General features: G+C 37.2%; 1 protein-coding gene across 9 annotated transcripts in view; it reads right to left on the reverse strand.

The window, feature by feature from the left end:
* Nucleotides 1-5,612: 5,612 nt before the first annotated feature.
* Nucleotides 5,613-26,248, reverse strand: part of ATRX (ATRX chromatin remodeler) — a 282,427-nt gene continuing 261,791 nt past the window's right edge. For all 9 annotated transcript variants that reach the window (XM_055376622.2, XM_019019449.4, XM_055376624.2 and 6 more), the window contains 5 exons: nt 23,121-23,270; nt 22,133-22,258; nt 21,277-21,372; nt 20,658-20,786; nt 5,613-8,527 (listed from right to left, as the gene is read on the reverse strand). In XM_055376622.2, the coding sequence (XP_055232597.1) occupies nt 8,249-8,527; nt 20,658-20,786; nt 21,277-21,372; nt 22,133-22,258; nt 23,121-23,270 (780 nt within the window). In that variant the 3' untranslated portion in view covers nt 5,613-8,248. The remainder of the gene's footprint in view (nt 8,528-20,657; nt 20,787-21,276; nt 21,373-22,132; nt 22,259-23,120; nt 23,271-26,248) is intronic.

Here is a 26,248-nt window from a genome sequence, read left to right on the forward strand (position 1 = left end):
TTCGTGGGAATGTAAATTAGTTCAACCATTGTGGAAGACAGTATGGTGATTCCTCAAGGATCTAGAACCAGAAATACCATTTGACTCAGCAACCCCATTACTGGGTACATACCCAAAGGAATTAAATCATTCTACTATAAAGACACATGCACATGTATGTTTATTGCAGCACTATTTACAATAGCAAAGTCATGGAACCAACCCAAATGCTCATCAATGATAGAATGGATAAAGAAAATGTGGTACATATACACCATGGAATACTATGCAGCCATAAAAAGGAATGAGAGGATGTCCTTTGCAGGGACATAGATGAAGCTGAAAGCCATCATCCTCAGCAAACTAACACAGGAACAGGCAACCAAACACTGCATGTTGTCACTCATAAGTGGGAATTGAACAATGAGAACACATGGACACAAGGAGGGGAACAACACACACCAGGGCCTGTAGGGGTTGGGGGGTGAGGGGAGGGATCTTAGAGGACAGGTCAGTAGGTGCGGCAAACCACCATGGCACATGTATACCTATGTAACAAACCTGCACGTTCTGCACACTTATCTCAGAACTTAAAGATAAATAAATTAAAAAAAAAAAAGAAAAGAAATCCGCCCACATGATCCAATCACCTCTCACCAGGCCCCACCTCCAGCGCTGGGGATTACAATTCAACATGAGATTTGGTGGGGACACAGATCCAAATCATATCAGGGAGTATTCTGTTTTATTTAAGTCTTGCTTAAAGTAAAAACAGACATGAGAGCTGATATGCAAAATAACAAAATAAGGTACTCTAAATGGTTCACAAAAGGCTGGGGTTAAATCATAGTTGAAGGAAGAATTGCAGGCTTGTTCAATGGGAAGAAAAACATTTGCCTCTTCCAGTTGGTTGTGAGACACTGAGTGAGTAAGTATTTCAAACCTATTTTCTCATCTGTAACACAGGAATAATGAAAAGTGACTGGCCATAGTTCCTGAAACACAATAGGTGTTCAATAAATCTTGATCACTGTCTGAGAGAAGATTCAGAGAGGTGAAGTAATTTGTCCAAGTTTAGAGATGGATCCACGCTCCTAAGTGATAGCATATTAAAATCATTTTAGGACCGGGAATACTGGCTAACTTCTGTAATCCCAGCACTTTGGGAAGCTGAGGCTAGAGGATCACTTGAGCCCAGGAGTTCAAGATCAGCCTGGCCAACATAGTGAGACATCATCTCTACAAAAAATAAACAAAATTAGCCAGGCATGGTGATGCACTCTTGTAGTCAGTCGCACTACTTAGGAGGCTGAGGTGGGAGGATTGCTTGAGCCCAGGTCAAGGCTGCAGTGAGTCAAGATCACTCCATTGCATTCCAGCCTGGGTGACACAGCGAGACCTTGTCTCAAAAAACAAAAAAATCATTTTGCTGTCTTTCATTTCTTCGGAAATATGAAAACCGTTCATGGTCCATGTGGTACATCTCTATAACTCAATAAGTCACCCTTATTCTGACAGAGATCACTATACTAACACAGAGCTTTCTATTTTGTTTTCTTGTGAATATATCATCATTTCTCATTTGAAATAGAGGATTTTAAAGTACTCGGTGCATAAACTTGCCTGGTCTAAGGAAGGCTGAATGATTCTATCCTTGTCACTGGATACTGAGATCCAGAAAATAGAACAGAGCTTCTAGATCCTATTGGCCTAAACCATGCTGAGCGTGGTGAAAGAACCATTTAAAGAAATTAAATATCCCTCTGAAACAAAATCCTGAAGCCCATATACTGGATGCCAAATTAAAGGTTTAGGGGATGTGTCAGGGGGCTTCCTGTTTTACAGTTATCACAAGAATGTTTCCCTTTCATTTTGGTTTACATATTCTACTTCTCACTAACATTTCTCATTTTAAAGCTTAGTTCATTCAGTACCCATTATTCTGAAAATTTGCTTAATGCGGTCTGGCGGATTGAAGAAAACGAATTAGAATTTAAATGCAGTAAGAGGCATCTGAATGGAGTGGAATGAGAACTGGAATAAAAGCTAGAAGAAATGAGTGCCCCGGGGCACCTTTTCCCCTTTCTGGGACTTTGTCTTCCTGATTGTAAAGGTAGGGGCCTGGGCTACATGGTCTCTAAGACCCCTACCATCTCTGGCATTCTAAGGTTCTACAAGTCCTCCCGACCTCACACACTTAGGCATTAGAATATAAGGGGTGTGTGTGGTGGGGTGGGGAGGTGACAGGGGGCTACAGTTGGGGAAAGATCCTTTGGAGAAGTAAAGGGGGAAAAAATCGCAGGCAGGCACTTCGTTTGAACTTAGCATATTCAGGGGTAGTGTGTGCAAGACGTGGGAAGAGAGGGTGGAAAAGTTGCTAATAGAATAAAAGGTTTACTTTGTTAAGAAATATAATTAGATCCAAGCCAGCCACATTGCTAAAGCCTTTGAAGCCCAACCTCTCCATGCTGTATTGTTGAAAACTTACTAAGAGTTGGGAATAAACTAATAAGACCTCAAATAGTTGTAAACCACGTCCCCCTCCCACCTTAAGTTTGGTTTTGTTTTCATTGAATGTATTCAATAGGCTAGTGTGTCTACCTGCTTTTTTATTGGCATGTGGGGACAAGCAGCTACAGAAAAAATAAAACTCATCTATTAGTTTTCTTAGTTTTTGTCACATAATTTGACTATAAAACCTACATCTCAAAAGGTGTTCCATGTAGTTACACAGGAGTCAACATAAACAAATATTGCCTATTACTCACTATAAACTTTTTTCAGACCAGACAATTTAAACATTGGTCTAATTTGGCTTTACAGTTATAAACAAGAGTGGTAAATCACCAATTATTTGCTTAAAAGTGGGCTTCACAAAGCTGATCTACATTTTCCTTGATGTTTTGTCATGTTTGTAACCCGATCAGCCAATCAAGATACAAGAATCAGATCCTTAAACATGTTTTTTCATTTTCTGCAATGAGTTTCAAAGGCAGTAGGAAGCTCTGGGAGAGCCTCTGGGCAAAAGATAAAGGTTACAGCTAGTGGAAGTTGTAATTAGAGCCAATTACAACTTAACTTACCTGCTTTGTCATTAAAATGTCTGTCAGACCTCTCATTTTTCTACACAGAGGGAAAGAAAAGGTATAGCTTAGTAGGGGAGAGGGTTAGCCAAAGGGAAGGGATTTCTAGTACTGTTTACAAATTTACCCTGTAACCTTAGACAAACACATTGCCTTTTGGCTTTAGACTGTGCTTTGCTCAAAGTTTAACTCGGGGAGCTGAACAGGACTTAGGAAATCACCTGGTCTAGTCCCCTGCCTTCTAGCAGGCAAGGTATTATTATTGTCCCATTTTTCTCAAATTAGATATGAAAGACCTGGAAAATTTAACTAACTAGACTATGTCTTCTGCCTCCTTAAGTGCAACAGATTTGATTTTGGTTTCACTTATAACTTGTCATAAGCAAAATGGCATTATTTTCACTTCTCTTACAGATACGTTGTGTATAGGTTAACACGATAACTACAAAGCACGTTGAAAATACTAAGGAAAGCTTATAAATATAACATTACCCACAAAGCTACTAGCACTTTGAATGAATGGGTCTCACAGAAATGTAACAGAAATATTTGGATTTCACTTTTTTAAGAATTGGCTTGAGGAAAGAAGTAGAATTACACTCAATGGACCAATCTCACTTTCTGCAAATGTAAAGGAGTACAAAAAAATTGAGAAAGAATAGGAATGCCGCTGACGAACATACCATTATGTTTGAGAGTAATCAGAGTAAGTGAATTTTGTGTGTAAAAATCAAAATTCTGAAACAAAGCCTCCTTAGGGGGAAAATAAAATAACAGGTTTTTATTATAAGTATCATTGTAAAAGTTCACTATCCTATACAGCCTCTAATGATTTTTTTTTCTTTTGTCCTTCATACTTGGACCAATTATCTTCCTGTCTCCAATCTTCCACCTTGCATTCTAAACCAAATTACCCTCACCCAAATAGCCATCTTTACTTGCTAAACATTATCATCTGCCTCACAAACCCTTGTTATCCTCTGTACTGAATTACTCATTCAGGATTTCAAGGCTCTTCATCAATCCACTCCAATTTAGTCTCTTTCCCGATCCTTCTTTGCTCTCTTTCAGTACTATACTTTCTCCTCATATAACTAAAACAGATCCCATCCTTGCATATAAGCCATCTTTCTTCACCTTTCTTGAAAAACAATACATATATGACACAAGGAGCATAGGGATGGACCTGGGTATACTTAATAGGAAAGTCTCTTAATAGTCATTGTATTTGCAAAGCTGAAGATTACAGCCAAGCTCCCTCATCCCTTACATGTTTCTATCAGAGAAGGGTAGAATGTTCAGGAACTTAATGTGGGGGAGTGTTGCTGGGTAGAGATTGCTTGTGATATGCTGTATTAAAGACGGCCTGCCTGCAGTATTTTAGGATTTGCCTCACTCCTTCATTCTTTCAATTATAGTTGTATCCTTATCTTTACTAATGGCCTCAATTTATATGCTCTCTTTCTTGATGAAGGTGTGTGCAACAGTCGCTATCAAAAAGACAGATCCCTAGAAAGCGAGGAAGGATGATTCCCTTAGTTTAGTGGCACAATGGTGTCAGGAAGGTTGTTCCAAAGAGAGGGTGGTAGCACCTATCATAATGGAATTTTATGGCAGCTCTTAGGGGTGAGCCACTATCCTGTTATTACATCCAACGCTAGTGATGTTAACAGTTTAGTTACCTGGCACATATTGAGCTTTGACACAGTATATATTTTGGATTTAAAACTTTATTCACCCCATATAATAGTATATATAAAATGTTGTGAAGATGAAAGCATTTCTGAAACTTGATCACTCCTTTGGGACTGGCTCAGATTATAGACTTGAAAAAAATTAACGGTAGAAAAATGTTTATTCTCTAAGGGTAGATCTGATTTGGAGATAGCCAAGTCACTTGAGACTGAGTCTGGTGAAATAAAGTAGTAATACCCTGAACATAATTTTTAGTATAATAAACATGTAAAAGGATTGACCTGTTTTACTGTTAGAATAAGTCTCTATAGCCTCACAACATGCTACCCTCAAAGGAAACAAGGGCTACTGGGACAGAATGTAACTGCTCTTAAAGTTTTGTTTGGGGCACATAAATATCGATCTGATTTTATGATAATGGAGGGAAAATGAACATAGCTAAGGGAAGGCTACAAAATATTCAGCTTATTTGGAGGCCAGGTAATAAGGTTTCCATCTACCTGCTATAGCTTCTGAATGGTAAGCAGCTTTTCTATCAAGTGTGCGTTGGTAGCCCTGCTTGACTTAAAATGAGTGTTACAGCTGTTGGGAAACAGGAAATGGGGCTGGATTACACAAAGACATCCAAACTAACACAAACACACATGGACTTCCTGGTATGTAAATTCTTTTTGAGATTAGAGATCTCCCTTTACAGAATTTAGTATATAACAGATTCAATAACCAAACTTCGTGACCTCTCAATATTAAATAACTAAATGTGCAAAAGAACCACCATTATATAGGACAACAAAAGCTATACATTTTCTATGAAACAGTATGTGCACAGATTTTCAAAGCTGTGAAAATACAATAAAGAGCACAACACATTTTGGTCACTTTATTAAATGACATTAAATAGTTTAAGTTTCAACTACTAAACAGCACTTTGAATGGTGAAAACACAGATAGTATATTGTCATACTTGAATGCTTTTCTTTAAAAACACAATTCCAGTCCTTATATATATTACAAAACAGCCTTAAAGGAAGAAGTGACATCTTTTCTACAGTACTTAAGATACTCAATACAGAACTGAAAAGCAGTCTAACAGAAACAAAGGCAAGTCTTCACAGCTGTATGATTTCAGCAGCCAAAGCTGGATGATGGACTGAAACATTACTATACAACTGGGACAAAACATATACAATATCACAATACTAAGCAAAAACGCTTTACACCCAAAGAAATAAAACAGGTTACAAAATGTGGAGAATTTAGCAGGCAAAACTGTATTACAAGCAACATTTTAAATCATCATTTTTAATCCATTGCAACTATTTAAAACATCTAAAACAAATATAAAAATGAGCCTTTTAGTATTTTACTGACGTGATTTTTTTGTCTTTAAATATTTGTTAAAGCTTGATGTTATACTCAAAGTACATATTATATAGCTAAAATGTCAAGTGAGAAGAGTGTATACAAAGTGGTCCAAGTTTTATTTCAAACTCTGATTTCCAATTAACCCTTCTAAGTATTATTCTTTAAGTTATAGTTTCATCCATGGTGAAAAAGATTTAGAAGGTTGCCTAAAATTTTCACATTTATGTCTTTGAGTAAATAATTAGACCATGTTGAAAATTCCCAGGTCTAGTAAATCAGGTTTAAAATATTCTGAACTTGTAGAAATACCAACTGGTAACAGTTGGCCAGAGTGTACTGCCTTCAAATATTTCTCATAAATCTTGTCTTTTTCATTTTTTCTAAAGTAAATACACACCTGCCCCACCCAATTAAATAAATCTGATTACATGGCTAGCATAATATCTAAATATACAGGATTTATTAGTGATATTTCATCATGGGAAGGTGGGGGAGAGGGGCGTGGATCCACCAAACCTCACAAATTCTGTATCAAAATCCTAGTGCTTTTGGATGTTTTACCACTAGTTCTTCCAAGATAAAAATGGCCATCTCTTAATCATCCAAACAACTCAAAGCAGTTTTAGCTAATGTTAAACTCATTCTAATCCAGTGATACCTAAAGCAAAGCCCACACCCAGTTTTCTTTTTTTTTTTTTTGGAATTCTTAAGCTGTTTCACTACCTGTTGTATCATCATCTCAAAAATGGTTCTGCCATGTTGAGTTGACTCCCATAGTCAAAAACAATGTTTTCTTTAACAATTCAAGTAACCAAAATTGTACATGAATAAATTTATAGGTCATTTTTGCAGAACTGGATTAAGAAAAAATAAAATGTAATACATTTTCTAGTAAAACTTCTAGTAAAGGGATATTGGATGAATTAATTTTGATTTAATAATTGCCTCACAATCTAAACTAAAAAAAAAAACTCTGAAACAATTGAAAAAAATATAAGGAAACTGGGGTAAAAGAACATGATGATGAGAGAAAAGAAGCGCATAGAAGCCAGTGATTCTTATCTTTCAGAGGAATTATTTCACAATACTGATAGTACTGGGAATTGTTAAAAGTACATTCCTCATGTGAACCTAAAGTCAGCAATGGTTCTGCCATTTTGATGTTGTTTATAAAACAGGGTGTGAACCTAACAACCACAACTTCAGTTAATTAACCTACTAAAATGCTAGAACTTGATTTTCTAAGTCCACATCCCACTGCCAGCAACAGGATGAAGCATTAGCACTGGCACCATGCAGTTAAGAGATGTGCTTTATATTCGTGCCAGGAGAGAGAAAATTCATGTGTGGAAGATAATCCACAACCCTGAAATTTTACCAGTAATTATTTCAGCACATATAACTGAAAATAAAAAATGGCAGAAGGACTAAAGAAGAAAAAGGAATTCTCTTCTTAGGCTATACTTAAGGCTGTTTATACAATGCTAAGATAACTGCAAGACTTCTCCAACTTTTAGAGCAGTAGTATTTAAGAATATTGCACACAATTCTGTGTCAAAGATAACCCTCAGTTTCTAACTTTCAGTCACAGAGACAATAAAGCAGGAGCCCAGTTTCAGACTTCAGTCAAAAGAACATTAAAACCATTTCAATCACTTTAATCAAGAAATGGATTAAGTACAAAAGTATTTCATAACTTGAGGAATCAACTCTAAGAACTCAGCTGTGTGTTTTTATATGTAAAGAATGAATATATAAATCTTTATTCTTTCCTAAATTTATTAATTTTATGACAATTTTATGGTTGCTAAAAGCAGGCATAAAAATTTAGAGAGGAAATCTGTGGAGTTGTTACTATTATGGAAGGACTTGTTTTCACTGAAAACAATTTGAAATATCTTCTGTACTCAGTGTGTGTAAGAAGATTCTAGGCAACATCACTGACAAATGTCAGGAAGAAATGGTATGTCCTATTTTTTTTAAAAAAAAAGTAAAACTAATATGGAAGATTGGCATTTAAGGGGACCAAACTATTTATACAGTTGAGTTCTGTTAAGTCATTGATTCCTAAAAAAATAAAAGATCTTTCTATGATTTTAACAATCCATTAAGCTTTTAGTGCAAAATCACATTGATTTCCCTTGGGAAGGTCCTGGATTTTTGCTTCTCATTGGGGGTGGTGCACGCTGTAATGGTGGTGGCTGCATACCACCAGCCACTGGCTGATACATTCCTCTCATATCAATCTGCTGGTAGTTAGAAGGATTCATGATCAAATTTGGAGGCTTTGGCATCATGAGGTGACCCAGTGTTGCTTGTTGATAAGTCATTTGTTGCTGTTGCTGCTGATTGTACTGCTGCTGGAGCCTTCTGTTCATAAGTATTCGCTGAACACAGCTGATTAACTATAGAGAAAAAATGGGAGTCATTACAAGTGCATGACCTGTCTCAAAAGAGGTATCAAGTTTTGACTTAAAATCAATTTGTTAAGGGGGTACCACACCAAAAGGAAAACACATTATTGTTAACACCATTACTAATGTGATGGCATTCACAGGACCATTACTGTAGAAACCAGTTAGTAAGATCGTTTAGGGCTAAATTCTCTTAATGTCTTGACTATTATATTGCAAGCAGCATTTAGGTTAGTTGCCATAGTAACGTGTTCTGTACTGTGATTAGTCTCAAGTATTAGTTACAACACTTTTTGTTAAGACTCCTTTCTTTGTCATTCTTTTGAATATTTCACATGATGACAGACAAACATTTTAGTGACAAACACCAAAGGGAAAGGCACTTGCAGTAGGAATAATTCTGACCAGGAATATCTCAAATTTACTAATATATTGTAAAACCACATAACCCTGCAGTGCTTTCTAAGTAAAATATATGCCACAGAAATAGATTCCCTGGTGTCAAGCGTAGAAATTTCCAAGTATAAGGCAGAAGGCTGGCAAACGACTGTGTTGGGAAACATGATCAAGGATCCTGGAATACAGTACCCTTTTAAAGAATTATATAACTTAGTAGGAACCTTTGATATGTATCATCCATAGCTCTACCTTTTATTCTCAAATTAAACACACTGATAAGTATACTACTGTTTCGAGGTTGTTTAACAATGGCAAATGTGACTGGAGGCAGAGCAAGATGGCTGAATAGAAGCCTCCACTGATCGTCCTCCCCGAAGGAACACCAAATTGAAAAACTATCTGCAATAAAATCACCTTCATGAGAACCAAAACTCAGGTGAGCAATCACTGTACCAGATTTTAACTTCATATCACTGAAAGAGGCACTAAAGGGGGTAGGAAAGACAGTCTTGAACTGCCAATGCCACCCCTCACTCATCCCCTGGCAGCAGCCGTGTGGCAGGGAGAATCTGTGTGCTTGCAGGAAAAGAGTACGGTGATTATGGGACTCTGCATTGGAACTCAGGGCTGCCCTGTCACAGTGAAAAGAAACACCAGGCAGAACTCAGCTGGCACCCACAGAGGGAGCATTTACACCAGCCACAGCCAGAGGGAAATCACCTATCCCAGCAGGCAGAACCCGAGTTCCGACAAGCTTTGCCACTGTGGACTAAAGAGTTCTGGGGGCCTAAATAAACCGGAAAGGCAATCTAGGCCACCAAGACTCCAAGTCCTGGGCTGGGCTGGGCTGAAAGCCAGTGGACTGGGGGGTGGGGGGGCACATGACCTAGTGAGACACCAGCCAGGGTGGCCAGGAGATTGCTTGTGCCACACCTTTGCAAACCCCAAGCAGCACAGCTCACAGCTCCAGGAGAGACTCTTTCCTTTTGCTTGAGGTGAGGAGAGGAGAGGGAAGAGTAAAGACGACTTTGTATTGCAGCTTGAATATCACGTCAGCCACAGCAGGACAGGGCACCAGGCAGAGTCCTGAGGCCCTTGTTCCAGGCCCTAGCTCCTGGATGACATTTCCAGACATAACCTGGGCCAGAGGAAACTCATTCTCTTGAAGGAAATGACTCAATCCTGACAGGATTCAACATCTGTTGTCTAAAGAGCCCTTGGGCCCTGAATAACCAGCAGTGGTACCCAGGTAGTACTTGCAGTGGGCCTTCAGTGAGACTCAGAGACATGCTACCTTCAGGTGTGACATAGCACATTCCCAGCTGTGGACACTATGGGAAGAGACTCCTGCTTGAGAAAAGAAGACGAAAGAGTAAAGAGAACTTTGACATACAGCTTAGGTACCAGCTCAGCCACAGTGGGCTAAGGTACCAAGCAGACCCTCGGGGACCCTAATTCCAGGCCTTGGCTTTTGGATGGCATTTGTGGACCTTCCCTGGGCTGGAGGGGAGCCCACTGCCCAGAAGGGAGAGACGTAGTCCTGGTAGCATTTAACACAAGCTGACTGAAGAGCCCTTGGGCCCTGAGTGAACATCAGCAGTAGCCAGGCAATACCTGCTGTGGGCCTGGGGTGCTAGTGGTCAGAGGGAGAGACTCCTTTGCTTGTGAAAAGCGGAGGGAAGGGTAGAAAGATTTTGTCTTATGGCTTGGGTGCCAGCTCAGCCGAAGTAGAATAGAGCTCCAGGCAGATTCCTAAAGATTCTGACTCCAGGCCCTGGATCTTAGATAGCATCTTGGGGTCGGCCTAGGGCTGGGGGAAATCTGCAGCCCAGAAGGGAAGGACACAAGAGGAGCTGGCTTTGCCACCTGCTGAATGTGGAGCCTTAGAGCCTTGAGCAAACAAAGGCGGAGGCCAGTAGTTACTGTGGATCTTGGGTGAGACCCATTGCTATGCAGGCTTCAGGTCTAACCCAGTGTGGTCCCCGTGAAGGGAGCCAGAGGGGTGCTTGTGTCACCTCTCCACCAGCTTTCCAGACAGCTTAGCACAGACAGAGAGAGATTCTGTTTGGGAGAAAGTAAGGGAAGAGAACAAGAGTCTCTGCCTGGTAATCCAGACAATTCTTCCAGATCTTATCCAAGACCACCAAGGCGGTACCTCTATGAGTCTGCAAGACTACAAGAGTCACGGTTTGGGATGCCTTCTAATGCAGATACAGATGCAGTGACCATTAGATCACAATATCCAACTCCCTTTGAATACCTAGAAAGCCTTCCCAAGAAGGATGGGTACAAACAAGGCTAGACTACAAAGATTATAATAAATACCTAACTCTTCAATGCCCAGACACGAATCAATGTCCACAACCATCAAGACCATCCAGGAAACACGACATCACCAAATGAACTAAATAAGGCCTCAGGGACCAATCCTAGAGAGACAGATACATGTGAATATATGTGACAGAGAATTCAAAAGAGCTATCTTGAGGAAATTCAATGAAATTCAAGATAATATGGAGAAGAAACTGATAATCACATCAGATAAATTTTACAAAGATATTGAAATAATTTAAAAGAATCAAGCAGAAATTCTGGAGTCAAAAAATGCAATTGACATACTGAAGAATGTATTAAGAGTCTCTTAATAGCAGAACTGATCAAGGAGAAGAAAGAATTAGTAAGCTTGAAGACAGGCTATTTGAAAATGTACCATCAGAGGAGACAAAAGAAAAAAGAACAAAAAACAATGAAGCACATCTACAAGATCTAGAAAATAGCCTCAAATGGGCAAATCTAAGAGTTATTGGCCTTAAAGAGGAGGCAGAGAGACAGACAGGGGTATAAAGTTTATTCAAAGGGATAACAACAGAGAATTCCCCAAACCTAGAGAAAACTATCAATATTCAAGAAAAAGAAGGTTATGGAACACCAAGCAGATTTAACCTAATGAAGACTACCTCCCACCATTTAATAATCAAACTCTCACAGGTCAAGGATAAAGAAAGGATACTAAATGCAGCAAGAGAAAGGAAACAAATAACATACAAAGGAGCTCCAATACATCTGGCAGTAGACTTTTCAGTAGAAAACTTACAGGCCAGGAGAGAGTGACATGAGATATTTAAAGGGGTGAAGGAACAAAAAAACAAACAAACAAAAAACTTTTACCCTAGAAGAACATATCTGGTGAAAATATGTTTCAAATGCGAAGGAGAAATAAAGACTTTCCCACACAAACAGAAGCTGAGGAATTTCAATATCAAACCTGTCCTACAAGAAATATTAAAGGGAGTTTCTCAATCTGAAAGAAAAGGATGTTAACAAACAACGAAAAGTTACATGAAGGTATAAAACTCACTGGCAATAGAACATTAGTTTTCTCTTTGCTTGTTTGTTACTTTGTTTGCTTGTTTATGCAATCAGTGTTATCATCAGCTTAAAATGATGCATTATATTATTTGCAAGCCTCATGGTAACTTCAAAAAAACAAACATACAACAGATAAACAAAAAACTATAAGCAAGAAATCATGCCGGGCGCGGTGGCTCAGGCCTGTGATCCCAGCGCTTTGGGAGGCCAAGGTGGATGGATCACCTGAGGTCAGTAGTTCGAGACCAGCCTGGCCAACATGGTGAAACCCTGTCTCTAGTAAAAATGTGAAAATTAGCTGCGCATGGTGGTGGGTGCTTATAATTCCAGCTACTCAGGAGGCTGAGGCAGGAGAATCGCTCAAACCCGGGAAGGCAGAGATTGCAGTAAGCTGAGATCATGCCACTGCACTCCAGCCTGGGCGACAGAGTGAAACTCTGTCTCAAAAAAATAATAATAAAAGAAATTAAAACATACAACCACAGAAAATTGCCTTAACTAAAAGGATGATAGGAAGAAAAGAAGGAAGACAGGGATCACAAAACAACCAGAAAACAAATAACAAAATGGCAGGAGTAAGTCCTAACTTATCAAGAATAATGGGGTTGGAGGCTGGGCGCAGTGGCTCACGCCTGTAACCCCAGCACTTTGGGAGGCTGAGGCGGGAGGATCACAAGGTCAGGAGACTGAGACCATCCTGGTTAACACGGTGAAACCCCGTCTCCACTAAAAATACAAAAAATTAGCTGGGCGTGGTGGCGGGCGCCTGTCGTCCCAGCTACTCAGGAGGCTGAGACAGGAGAATGGCCTGAACCCGGGAGGCGGAGCTTGCAGTGAGCCGAGATTGCGCCACTGCACTCCAGCCTGGGCGACAGAGTGAGACTCCATCTCAAAAAAAAAAAAAAAGAATAATGGGGTTGGGCAAGATGGATGACTAGATGCAGCAAGGTGGAAAAGCTGCCACCGAAAGACAAGGATGACTGGCACACTCCTAACAGATCTTCAGAGAGAAGGCAATGAGAGTGGGCGGAGGGAAGAAACAGAAGCTTGGTTGGAGGAGGAAGCTGGGAACCCTGAATGGGGCTACTGCACACCAGGACGCGTTCCTGGCCCACAAGAACTCCAGGGGAATGAGTGAGTTGAAGTGGCAAGAAGCAACTGGCTCTTGCCTCGGGCCTCTGGAATTCTGCAGGAGGAGACCCACAGCCAACATTATACTGAATGGGCAAAAGCTGGAAGTATTCATCTTGAAAACTGGCACAAGACAAGGATGCCCTCTATCACCACTCCTATTCAACATAGTATTAGAAGTCCTGGGCAGAGCAATCAGGAAACAGAAATAAGTAAAGGTTATCCAAATAGGAAGAGAGAAAGTCAAACTATCACAGTATGCAGATGCCATGATTCTGTATCTAGAAAACTCTAGTCTTGGCCCAAAAAGCTTCTTAAGCTGATAAACAACTTCAGCAATATCTCAGGGTACAAAATCAACGTACAAAAATCAGTAGCATTCCTATACACCAACAAAAGTCAAGCAAAGAGGCAAATCAGGCATGCAATCCCATTCACAACTGCCACAATAAAGAATAAAATACCTAGGAATACAGCTAACCAGGGAGGTAAAAGGTCTCTACAATGAGAACTCCAAAAGACTGCTAAAAGAAATTAGAGATGTCAAAACAAATGGAAAAACATTCCATGCTCATGGATAGGAAGAATCAATATTGTTGAAATGGTCATACTGCCCAAAGCAATTTATACATTCAATGCTATTCCTATCAAACTACTAATGATATTCTTCATAAACTAGACAAAACTATTTTAAAATTCATATGGAACAACAAAAAAAAGGTTGAATAACCAAGGCAATCGTAAGCAAAATGAACAAAGCTGGAGGCATTATGCTATACAACTTCAAACTATACTACAGAGCTACAGTAACCAAAACAGTGTGGTACTGGTACAAAAAGACACACAGACCAACGGAACCGAATAGACAGCTCAGAAATAAGGCCACACACCTACAACCATCTGATCTTTGACAAAGTTGACAAAAACAAGTAATGGGGAAAGGACTCCCTACTCAATAAACAGTGCTGGGGTAATTGGCTAGCCACAGGGAGAAGATTGAAACTGGACCCCCTCCTTACACACCATATACAAATATCAACTCAAGATGCATTAAATACTTAAACGTAAACCCGAAAACTATAAAAACCCTGGAAGACAACCTAAGCAATATAATTCTGGATATAGGAATGGGCAAAGATTTCATGATGAAGATGCCAAAAGCAATTGCAACAAAAGCAAAAATGGACAAATGAGATCCAACTAAACTAAAGAGCTTCTGCACAGCAAAGGAAACTATCAACAGAGTAGAGAGACAACCTACAGAATTGCAGAAAAGTTTTGCAAACTATCCATCTAGCAACTAATATCCATTATCTATAAGGAACTTAAAGAAATACAGAAGAAAATAACAATCCCATTAAAAAGTGGGCAAAGGACATGAACAGACACTTTGCAAAAGAAAACACACACATGGCCAACAATCATATGAAGAAAAGCTGAACATCACTGATCATTAGAGAAAGGCAAATCAAAACCACAATGAGATACCTTACACCAGTCAGAATGGCCATTATTAAAAAGTCAAAAGATGCTGGTGAGGTTGTAGAGAAAAAGGAATGCTTATACACTGCTGGTGGGAGTGTAAATTAGTTCATCCATTGTGGAAAGCAGTGTGGTAGTTCCTCAAAGAGCTAAAAACAGAACTACCATTCAACCCTGCAATCCTATTACTGGGTATAAATTCAAAGGAACATACATTGTTCTATTATAATGACACACGTATATGTTCATTGCAGCACTATCCACAAAAGCAAAAACATGGAATAAAGCTAAATGCCTATCAATGGTAGACTGGATAAAGAAAATGTGGAAATAAAAAATAAAAATAAAGAAAAAGTTCAGGAGGGGTAAAAAAAAAAATCCACGTGTGTAAAGGTGTATTCTAAATGTGCCTTTCTTCCTGATACCTACAGTGACTGAAGCTCTAGATACATGTGCCCTCTGCCTACTCATACTCATGTCCCCTCATACGGCATTCATTACGGAATGCCCCATTATCAAGTTCCACAGCAAAAATTGAGGCGTTGCATCCTGTGATTTCCAAAGCTCAGCTAGCAGAGCCATAGCCTGCTACTAATGCCTCTGCATTTGGTTTATTGAACACAGCTCATCACAAAGAGTCTGACAAATTCAACATGTTATAGACAACTAGAGCTTTTCTCATTCCAACAGTAGCTGACTCAACTATTAGAAATCTCAGAGATCAAAAATCTACTTCCTCATTCTCGGCTTGTAATGCTGAGCCCAGACCTCAGCACACATTTTCAAGACTGTTGTCAATCTATTTATTTAATTTTACTAATATCTTCTATAAACCTAATAATAAGAACAAGATCATGTCCTTTGCAGGAACATGGATGGAGCTGGAGGCCATTATCCTTAGCAAACTAATGCAGGAACAGGAAACCAAATACCATATGTTTTCACTAAAAAGTGGGAACTAAACGATGAGAACACATGAACACATAGAGGGCAATAACAGACACTGGGGCTGACCAGAGGTTGGAGGCTGAGAGGAGGGAGATGATCAGGAAAAATAACTTATGGGTGCTAGGATTAATACCTGGGTGACAAAATAATCTGTACAACAAACCCGTGACACAGATTTACCTATATAACAAACCTGCACATGTATCCATGAACTTAAAATGAAAGTTTAAAAAAAAGAATAACAGTGAATATAAATGGACTAAACTCTCCAATCAAGACATATAGTGTCTGAATGGATTTTTAAAAAAGACCCAACCATCTGTTTCCTATAAGAAATACATTGTATCTATAAAGACACATATACAGTGAAAATAAAGGGATGAAAAAAGATATTTCATGAAAATGGAAACCAAAAAAGAGCAGGACTAGCTATACTTACATCAGCCAAAACAGATTTCAAGACAAAAAATATAAAAAGAGACAACGATGGTCATTATATAATGATAAAGGGGTCAATTCAGCAACAAGATACAACAATTGTAAATATATGTGCACCCAACACTGGAGCACCAGATATAAAAAGCAAATATTATTAGAGCTAAATAGAGAGACAGACCCCAAAATAATAATAGCTGGAGACTTCGACACCTCAACTTTACACATTGGACAGATCATCCAGACAGAAAATCAACAAAAAAAACCAACGGACTTATTCTGCACTATAGACCAAATAGATATTTACAGGACATTTCATCCAATGGTCACAGAATATACATTCTTTTCCTTGGCACATAAATCATTCTCAAGGAAAGACCATATATTAGGCCACAAAACAAGTCTTAAAACATTCAAACAAATGAAATCATATCAAGTTTCTTCTCTGACCACAATGGAATAAAACTAGAAATCAATAACAAGAGGAATTTTTGAAACTATATAAACACATGAAAATTGAACAATATGCTCCTGAATGACCAGTGGGTCAAAGAAGACATTAAGAAGAAAACTGAAAAACTTCTTAAAAAGAATGATAAAGGAAACACAACATACAAAAACCTATGAGATACAGCAAAAGCATTACTAAGAGGAAAGTTTACAGCTCTAAGTGTGTGCATCAGAAAAGAAAAAAAAACTTCAATTAAACACCTACCAATGCATCTTAAAGAACTAGAAAAACAAAAGAAAATAAAACCCCAAATTAGTAAAATGAATAATAAAGATCAGCACAGAAATAAATAAAAAGTTGGTTTTTTGAGAAGATAAACAAAACCGACAAACCGTTAGCCAGATTAAGAAAAAGGAGAAGATTCAAGTAAACAAAATCAGAGATCAAAAAGTAGATATTAAAACTGATACCAAAGAAATTCAAAGGATCATTAGAGGCTCCTATGACAAACTACATGCAAAAAATTGGAAAACCTAGAAGAAATGGATAAATTCCAAGACTCATACAATCTACCAAGATTGAAACATTAAGAAATCCAAAATCTGAACAGAGCAGTAACAAGTAACGAGATTAAAGCTGTAATAAAAAGTCTTCCAGCAAAGAAAAGCCTGGAAACCAATGTCTTCACTGCTGAATTTTACCAAACATTTAAAGAACTAATACCAATCTTCCTCAAACTGCTGTGACAAGTAGAGGAGGAGGGAATACTTCAAACACATTCTATAAGGCCAGTAACACCCTAATACCAAAACCAGACAAACACATCAAAAAAGAAAACTACAGGGCAATATCTGAGATGAACATTCATGCAAAAATCCTCAACAAAATAATAGCAAACACAATTCAACAACACATTAAAAAGGTGTTGTTGAACATGACCAAGTGGGATTTATCCAAGGGCTTCAAGGATGATTTAACATATGCAAATCAATCAATGTGATACATCAAATAACAGAATGAAGGACAAAAATTGTATGATAATTTCAACTGATGCTGAAAAAACATCTGATAATATTCAAGATCCTTTCATGATATAAATCCTCAAAATACCAGTTATAGAAGGAACATACCTCAACACGATAAAAGCCATATATTGACAGACTCACAGCCAGTATCATACTCAATGGGGAAAAACTGAAAGACTTTCTTCTAAAAATTGGAACACAACAAGGATGCCAGCTTTTACCACTGTTATTCAACATAGTTCTGGAAGTCACAGCTAGAGCAATCAGACAAGAGAAAGAAATAAAGGGCATCCCAGTTGGAAAAGAAGAAGTCAAATTATCCTGTTTGCAAATGTTATGATCTGGTATTTGGAAAAACCTAAAGACTCCACCAAAAATATTTTAGAACTGATAAACAAACTTAGTAAAGTGGCAGCATACAAAATCAGCAGCATTTCTAAATGCCAGCAGTGAATAATCTGAAAAAGAAATTGAGAAAGTAATCCCATTTACAGTAGCCACAGTCAAAATTAAATACCTAGGAATAAACTTAACCAAAGAAGTGAAAGATGTCTACAATGAAAACTACACAATGCTGATGAAAGAAATGGAAGAGGGTATAAAAAAATGAAAAGATCTTCCATGTTCATGGATTGGATAAATTAATATTGTTAAAATGTCCATACTACCCAAAGCAATCCATAGATACAATGCATCCTTATCAAAATACCAATGACATTCTTCACAGAAATAAAAAAAAAAAATTCTGAACTTTTCATGGAACCACAGAAGACCCACAATAGGCAAAGCTGTAGTGAGCAAAAAGAACAAAACTGGAGGAATCACATTACCTGACTTCAAATGATACTATAGAGCTACAGTAACCAAAACAGCATGGTACTGGCATAAAAACAGACACACAGACCAAGAGAACAGAAGTGAGAACCCAGAAACAAATCCACACACCAGTAAACTCATTTTTTGCACAGGTGCCATGAACATGCATTGAAGAAAGGACAGTCTCATTAATAAATGGTGCTGTGGAAGCTGGATATCCATACGCAGAACAATGAAAGAAGACCCCAAGCTCTTGCCATATAAAACATTCAAATCAAAATGGATTAAAGACTTAAATCTGAGACCTCAAACTATGAATCTACTACAGAAAAACACTGGGCAAACTGTCCAGGACATTGAACTGGCAAAGATTTCTTGAGTAGTATCTCACAAGTACAGGCAACCAAATAGAAAATGGACAAACAGGATACCACTAAGTTAAAAAGCTTCTGCACAGCAAAGGAAACAATCAACAAGGCGAAGAGACAACCCACAGAATGCGAGAAAATATTTGCAAGCTATCCAACTGACAAGGGATTAATAACCAGAATATATAAGGAGCTCAAACAACTGCATAGGAAAAAAAATCTAATAATCAGATTTAAAAATGGGCAAAATATCTGAATAGATATTTCTCGAAAGAAGACATACAAATGGCAAACAGGCATAGGAAAAGGCATTCAACATCATCAGTCATTAGATAATGCAAATCAACACTGCAATGAGAGGCTGGGCATGGTCACTCACGCCTGTAATCCCAACACTTTGGGAGGCTGAGGTCAGAGGATCGTTTAAGCCCGAGAGTTTGAGACCAGCCTGGGAAATATAGTGAGACCCCGTCTCTACAAAACCAACCAACCAACCAAACAAAAAAGATAATGAAATATCATCTTACCCCAGTTAAAAGGGCCTTTATCCAAAAGACAGGCAATAACTAATGTTGGTGAGGATGTGGAGAAAAGGGAACTTGTGTACACTGTTGTTAGCAACGTGTATTAGTACAAGCACTATGGAGAACGGTTTGGAGGTTCCTCAGAAAACTAAAAACAGAGGTACTATATGATTCACCAGTCCCACTGCTAGGTCTATACCCAAAAGAAAGGAAATCAGTATATTGAAGAGGTAGCTGCACTCTCATGTTTATTGTAGCACTGTTCACAACATTAAGATTTGGAAGCAACCTAAGTATCAACCAACAGATGAATAAACAAAGAATATGTGGTACATATATACAATGGAGTACTATTCAGCCATAAAAAAGAACGAGATACTGCCATTTGCAATAGCATGCATAGAATTGGAGATCATTATGTTAAGTGAAATAAGCCAGGCATAGAAAGACAAAGTTCACATGTTCTCACTTATTTCTGGAAGCTAAAAACTAAAACAATTGAACTCATGATGATAGAGAGTAGAATGGTAGTTACCAGAGGCTGAGAAGGGTAGCAGGGAGTGGGGTAATGGGGGATGGTTAATAGGTACAAAAGTATAGTTAGAATGAATAAGATCTAGTATTTGATACCACAACAGGGTGACTACAGTCAAAAATAATTTATTGCACATTTAAAAATAACTAGAAGAGTATAACTGGATTGTTTGTAACACAAAGAAAGGATAAATGCTTGAGGTGATAGATGTCCTTTATCCTGATGTGATTATTATGCACTGTATACCTGTATCAATATACCTTATGTACCCCATAAATATATATACCTATTATATACTCACAAAAATTAAAAGTTAAATAAAATACAATTGGCAAATGTGGTAAAACTCTGGCAAAAATTCCTACGTAGATGTCCAGAATATATGAGAAATAAAATTATATGGACTAGATCATATGTAAACTTCAAGGATTCCCATTTAGGTAGCTGTTGCATTTTTGTAACAAAATATATTACTTTTACTTGACATTCCTGGGTTTTTTACATTTCTTCCAGAATTATCAATGACTATCCATCCCTCCATAGTAGGAATAATTACTGACGTAGATGTCATACAAACTTATTATAAAGTCAAGAAAATTAAACATAACCTAGAAATAGTCAGACGTCAGAATTCTTACCATCTGTTGTTTTGTCAATACATCATTGTAGATTGCTTCTCTTCGTTTAACATCAAGCTCCTGGCTGGCTTGTCTACTTAATGCTAACGCCTGTACTTGGGCCTCTGAGAGATTCATGTTCTCCTTCCACTAAAAGAAAAATTTTCTATTTACTCCTTATTACTGTACAATTGAGGAAAAATAATTAAGGTATTTTAAGATATTCGGGATTTCCCAAGGTTCCAAACCCCCCTTTTCCTTTATTCTTTTCTGAAGAAAAACATGATGCAAAACAGGGTACTAAGTTGTTCACTGCTGTACCTGGGCTGGCTATCTCTGGAATGAAACAATAATTTAGATTTAATTTGTGCAACTGGTAATTAAAATGTTTATGTAAACAATGCATACATTTCCATGTTTGATTTCTCAATTCTTACATTTTACCCATTTCTCTTTTGTGCCAACATCTACGTAAAATTGCTGGGTTATGGTTTGGCACTATTATCCATCCATTTTACCAGTATTTTACTATTGCAAATCAATTTATAAGAAGGAAACAATTAAAAATTTTAAAAAATGGCAGTAGGGGGTGGAGGGTACAAATTGGAGGTTGGAATAAGACAATTGCCAATTAGCTTACTACAGCTGAAATTATATCCTCAAGAGGTTGAATCCTCACTGCTGTCACACTGTTTGTTGCTTCTACAACTTTTTCTCTTCCTTGATTAATGAGGTCCTAGAAGAATGCAAGAAATAAGTTATATAAGGCAGAAAGACAGCATAGTGTTAAAGTATAGGGAATCCTTCCATTTGCCAACTTATAGCAGTCGGTTTTAAAACTCTTTAAATAATTGAAGAGAACAGCAAAATTCAGTATCAATAAAGTGGAGTAAAACATATCAATGCTCAAAGAGTCTTGTTAGGAAGATTAAAAGTTTGAGTTTTATCACACCAATAATTTAATAATGCAGAAGAATCCATAAGCACGTTTTATAATGTGTTTCAGATTCAATTAAGTCATTATTGGTATGATAAAAACCCAGTCTTTCCTACTTAATTTACAATTGATTCTAGCTTTAAATCATTTATTTCATAATATTGGGCATTATATTTAATTGTGCATCTATAATGCACTAGAATAGAAGTTAATGAGTATATTTATCTTACTTTCAAACAGTAAGATAGCAATTTATTATAACTATTTTATAACTGAAGAAGGTGCTATTTCCCAAGCGAGTCAGCAGCCCTATTGTTTCTTAATTAAAATAATTCAAACTACATTAATTCACCGACTGATTCCTTTGTGCTCTGAACAAACCACATTTTACAACATCATGTTGGTTCAAAACGGTCAACAAATAAAACAAAAATGTATTGGTCTATTCAGGGGTAATCTTTTGGAGAATGTGATATTTCTGCATAGGGAACCCTCAACAACAAGGCACTTGAAATTGCCTTTAATTTATGTCAAACTACTTTTGTACTTCACAACTCACCTCCAGCTGTTGATTACTCATTGCTGACAGGGCTCCCAAATTGAAAGGAATATAAGGAGTTTGAGAGTTGAAACTGACAGGGGGTAAATTGGTCCCAGTTGGTATGTTGAAACGCATGGTCAGTCCCTAAAAACAAAAAAATTATGCACTTTTCACATTGTGATTTAAAACTTGAAATTCTACATCACCTACTGGTTTAGAAAAGAATCCACATTCTCAGATCCAGGAAATTATTAACACTCTTCCACACACAAACAAAACACCCTTTTCACCCGAAACCAAGATCTTATTACATGGAAAGCTTTAACCCCTAAAGGTGTACTTTTTTTTCTGATAATTCCCACAGAATGGGGGCAACTCAAAGAATTCTGATGAGACTCTGAACATCACACTAATGTTAAAGAAGTTTGGTACAATAAGTTAGGAGTTTGAAAAGGATTCAGGTATTAGGATAAGGTTTCCCATGCTCAGGCACATTTTTGCTCAAGTGGGTTGATGTTTAAAACAGACATAGAATGATCTTAAATAAAGTTGCTGCTGGAGCAAATGGCATTAATGTCTAATAATGAAATATTTTTGTGTTCTGATATTTAGCCAAAATTTAGATTTCATGGTATACATGCAAAGCTACATTTACTACAACCTCCAAACACTAAGCTCCTGTATGTTTGTTACTACAGAGAGGGTACTGATGGGAGGTTAGTGATGCTAAATATATGGCTTCCCACTCATTTCTCAATTCAACAAATACTAGGCAGAAATGGGATTACTACTCTTTAAGTGTAAACTGTTTTCTTCTGTCTTCTCCTCCTACTCTACCACTAAAGGTAGCTGAAACCAACCCATAAAGAGATTCTTGTAATTGGGGAATGTGTTCCTAAAACCCACTATATTATTATTACCTGTTTCAAATGTGACCCTTTTCTTCTTCATTGCTCTTTCAAATCACTAACATAACAAAAACAAAAACGCATTTTGCATCAACTACCTTCTTCTCTGCTTCATACTCAGCCCAAGCTGCTTTTCTTTCTTCTTCAGTCAACTCTTCTTCTTCTTTGTGGTCCAAAAGAGAATCATGTTCATGGTATCCTACAATGTGTTCTTTATGTATCTGAAGGAGTTCTGCAAGTATGGTATCCTGTTTAGAGGGGTTGAAATAAGAGACAATTATTTTTCCCCTCTGGACAGTATAATATCTCCATAGTTCTATGGTCAACTGTACTAGAAACTAAAACCTGATTGCTATATATATTTCTGATATATATGACAGATTACCTAAAAAACAGCAGCAAAACATGTAACACCAGCCTCTTATGTAAGACTTTCATGTTTATACAGTATGGTTTAGGCATTCCATTGTTTTTTAATTACCACTTTTCAGATTTCAAGGTCTTTCCACCAACTTAACATTTTTTTCATATGCATTTTATTTTGTGCTTAATTCTGAGTTGATAAATGCTAACATAAGTCTGCTTAAATTAGTGACTATATTGGATGCCTGTGCTAGAAATCAAGGCTACTCCTATTTATACATCATAAACAACTTTATTTTCACAATCATTTCAACTGCCAACCACTATATTAACAAAAAACTAATCTAAATTAATCTAAACAGTTATAGGAGAGTTTAACTGAAACATATAGCCCTTATATTCCAACTGCAGGAAGGTAAATGTTAAATTACACTGTAAAGACCCATGGGTCAAATTTAAATTGATATACATTTTTCAATTTATTATCATAGTATATATAGTTTAAAGAAATCATGGTATCTTAAGCCAGTCTTTTAAGATTAAAAAATTAAAAGCTTAAAAATTGGGATCATTTATATACTCAGTAAGAACAACTAAACTCCTGCTCTGTTTAATTATGACTGTGAGAGTGAGACACAAAGATAGATGGGGTGGGGGTTTAAAGTGAATTACAGATATGTTACTTTTAATAAATTTAAAATATTCACAAGTTGTTCATTAAGAAATCACATATGAAAACCTGGATCTATAAAAGGCAAATTAATTCACTTTACAGAAGGATTTTCCATAGCTTTTAACAAGTTTTCCTAGAATACACTTTCTAAATTGTGCATTTCTGATCAAATAAAGGTAGTGGAGGTATACATACAGCACATTGAATTCAAATTTAATCTGCATCTAGTGATGCTTAATGCACTCATAAATTTTTGCACAGACAAAGCCCACATTTGAAAATAATTATGCCTTTACACACCTTGAGTATAGGGTCCAAAAAGTGGTAAGAACTCAAATGTGTATTAAATAACTCAAGATGAAAAATTCAAATCACGAGGCCCCAGGTTTTTTTTCTATATAATAGCAAATACTGACACTAATTCCAAATATTCTGATATTTAATATCTTGTAAACAACTTTTTATCTTGCTACCCCAATAAACATTTGAAACAATTATTTCCTTTCTTAACAGAACTGATATTCTTAATAGATACAATCATAATAGAGACTTTATAATTCTTTTTTTTTTTTTTTTTTAGATAGGGTCCCATGTTGTCACCCAAGTTGGAGTGCAGTGGTTTGATCACAGATCACTGCTGCCTTGAACTCCTGGGCTCAAGTGATTCTCCTGCCTCAGCCTCCCAAGTAGCTAGGACTACAGGTGCATACCACTGTACCTGGCTAATTTTAAAAATTTTGTAGACATAGGATCTCAGTATGTTTCCCAGGCTGGTTTCAAATTCCTGGCCTCAAGTGATCCTCCCACCTTGATCTCCCAAAATACTGAGATTACAACAGGTATACTCCATTTTGAGATGTATGTGTGTGCTATTTCCTTTGTTGAAAACAAAAAACAATAAAAGACCATACAAATGACAGGACTCAATAAAGTCTACTGATAGAATACATGGATGCTAACAGGCTTAGTTATTTTGAAATGTTAACTAAATGCTTCTCTCTCACGCCAATGTAGAAACTTGCTATCGAAGCTGACTTCTCTGGCTTATGCCACATACAATAGGTTTATCATCACTAGATCAATCTCCAAAGTCCACTGTTACTGACCAGGCAGGCAGGAAGACAGGCCAATCTGCATTAATTTATTCTACTAAAAGATAGGGTTTTCTTAAATGTGTAACTCCTATGCCCACCCCCCCAACACATACATGCCAAACATGACTCAAGAGATAAAATAAAACCAGATAACACTGACTTAACATTTTTAACACATTTACCAAATATAATGAGAAAAGTCAGGTGTTCTACAACACACCAAATAAATTACAAGATTAAAATGTTCTATGGATAATCTCTAATTTTACTTCTGTTTAGCAATAAATGATCTTAATCATAGTCAGATCAGTTCACTTCTCTAAGAAAGCAAACTGGTTAAGAGAAAGGCCAAGAAAACTGTATACTAGGAACTAATTCATTTCTATCTGTGCTACTGATTCTTTCAATAACATTGGATAATAACTTAGTCTAGCTATGACTGTAAATTAAATATGGATGATACACACATTCTCTGCTCACGTGTGTAACAGGATGATATGAAAATACCAGGAATAAACAAAAGCACAAAAATACCCAATTCTTTGGAAATAAACATTGTCAAGTGTGGTATTTATTTCTCAGTTATAAACACCACAATTTATAACATTGATTATATCTTTAATGGTTGGAGGGGAAGCCTTTCCAGAAATGCATGTGCACATACACATATACACAAACTCATATACAGCCTTTTAAAAAATGTCTGAGATACCAGGAAAGCTTTATTAAGTCAGTCCTTAGCATCCTAAAATTTCTAAGTCCAACTGTGTCATCATAGAATTAGTAGAAATTGAGGCCCAAAGAGGCAAAGTAACTTTTTCCGATTATACAGCTAAGGACTACCTGGGACTGGAAACTAAATTTCCTGGCTCCTATGTAGTGATGATTCTATCACACCACAAAGAATGTCTGTTTTATTGAGATACAGTTCCTCTACTTCCCAGAACTATTCCCTTAGATAAAAAAAGATAATTCAATGAAAGATTCCAGGGGAGGGGGAACTTATGTCTATTTTCTTACTTTTAGCACTTTTTAACTTTTATTTATTTATTTAGAGACAGAGTCTCACTATTGCCCAGGCTGGAATACAGCGCTC

This window comes from Gorilla gorilla, chromosome X, assembly GCF_029281585.2.
Source record: "Gorilla gorilla gorilla isolate KB3781 chromosome X, NHGRI_mGorGor1-v2.1_pri, whole genome shotgun sequence".
Lineage (NCBI taxonomy): Eukaryota > Metazoa > Chordata > Mammalia > Primates > Hominidae > Gorilla > Gorilla gorilla.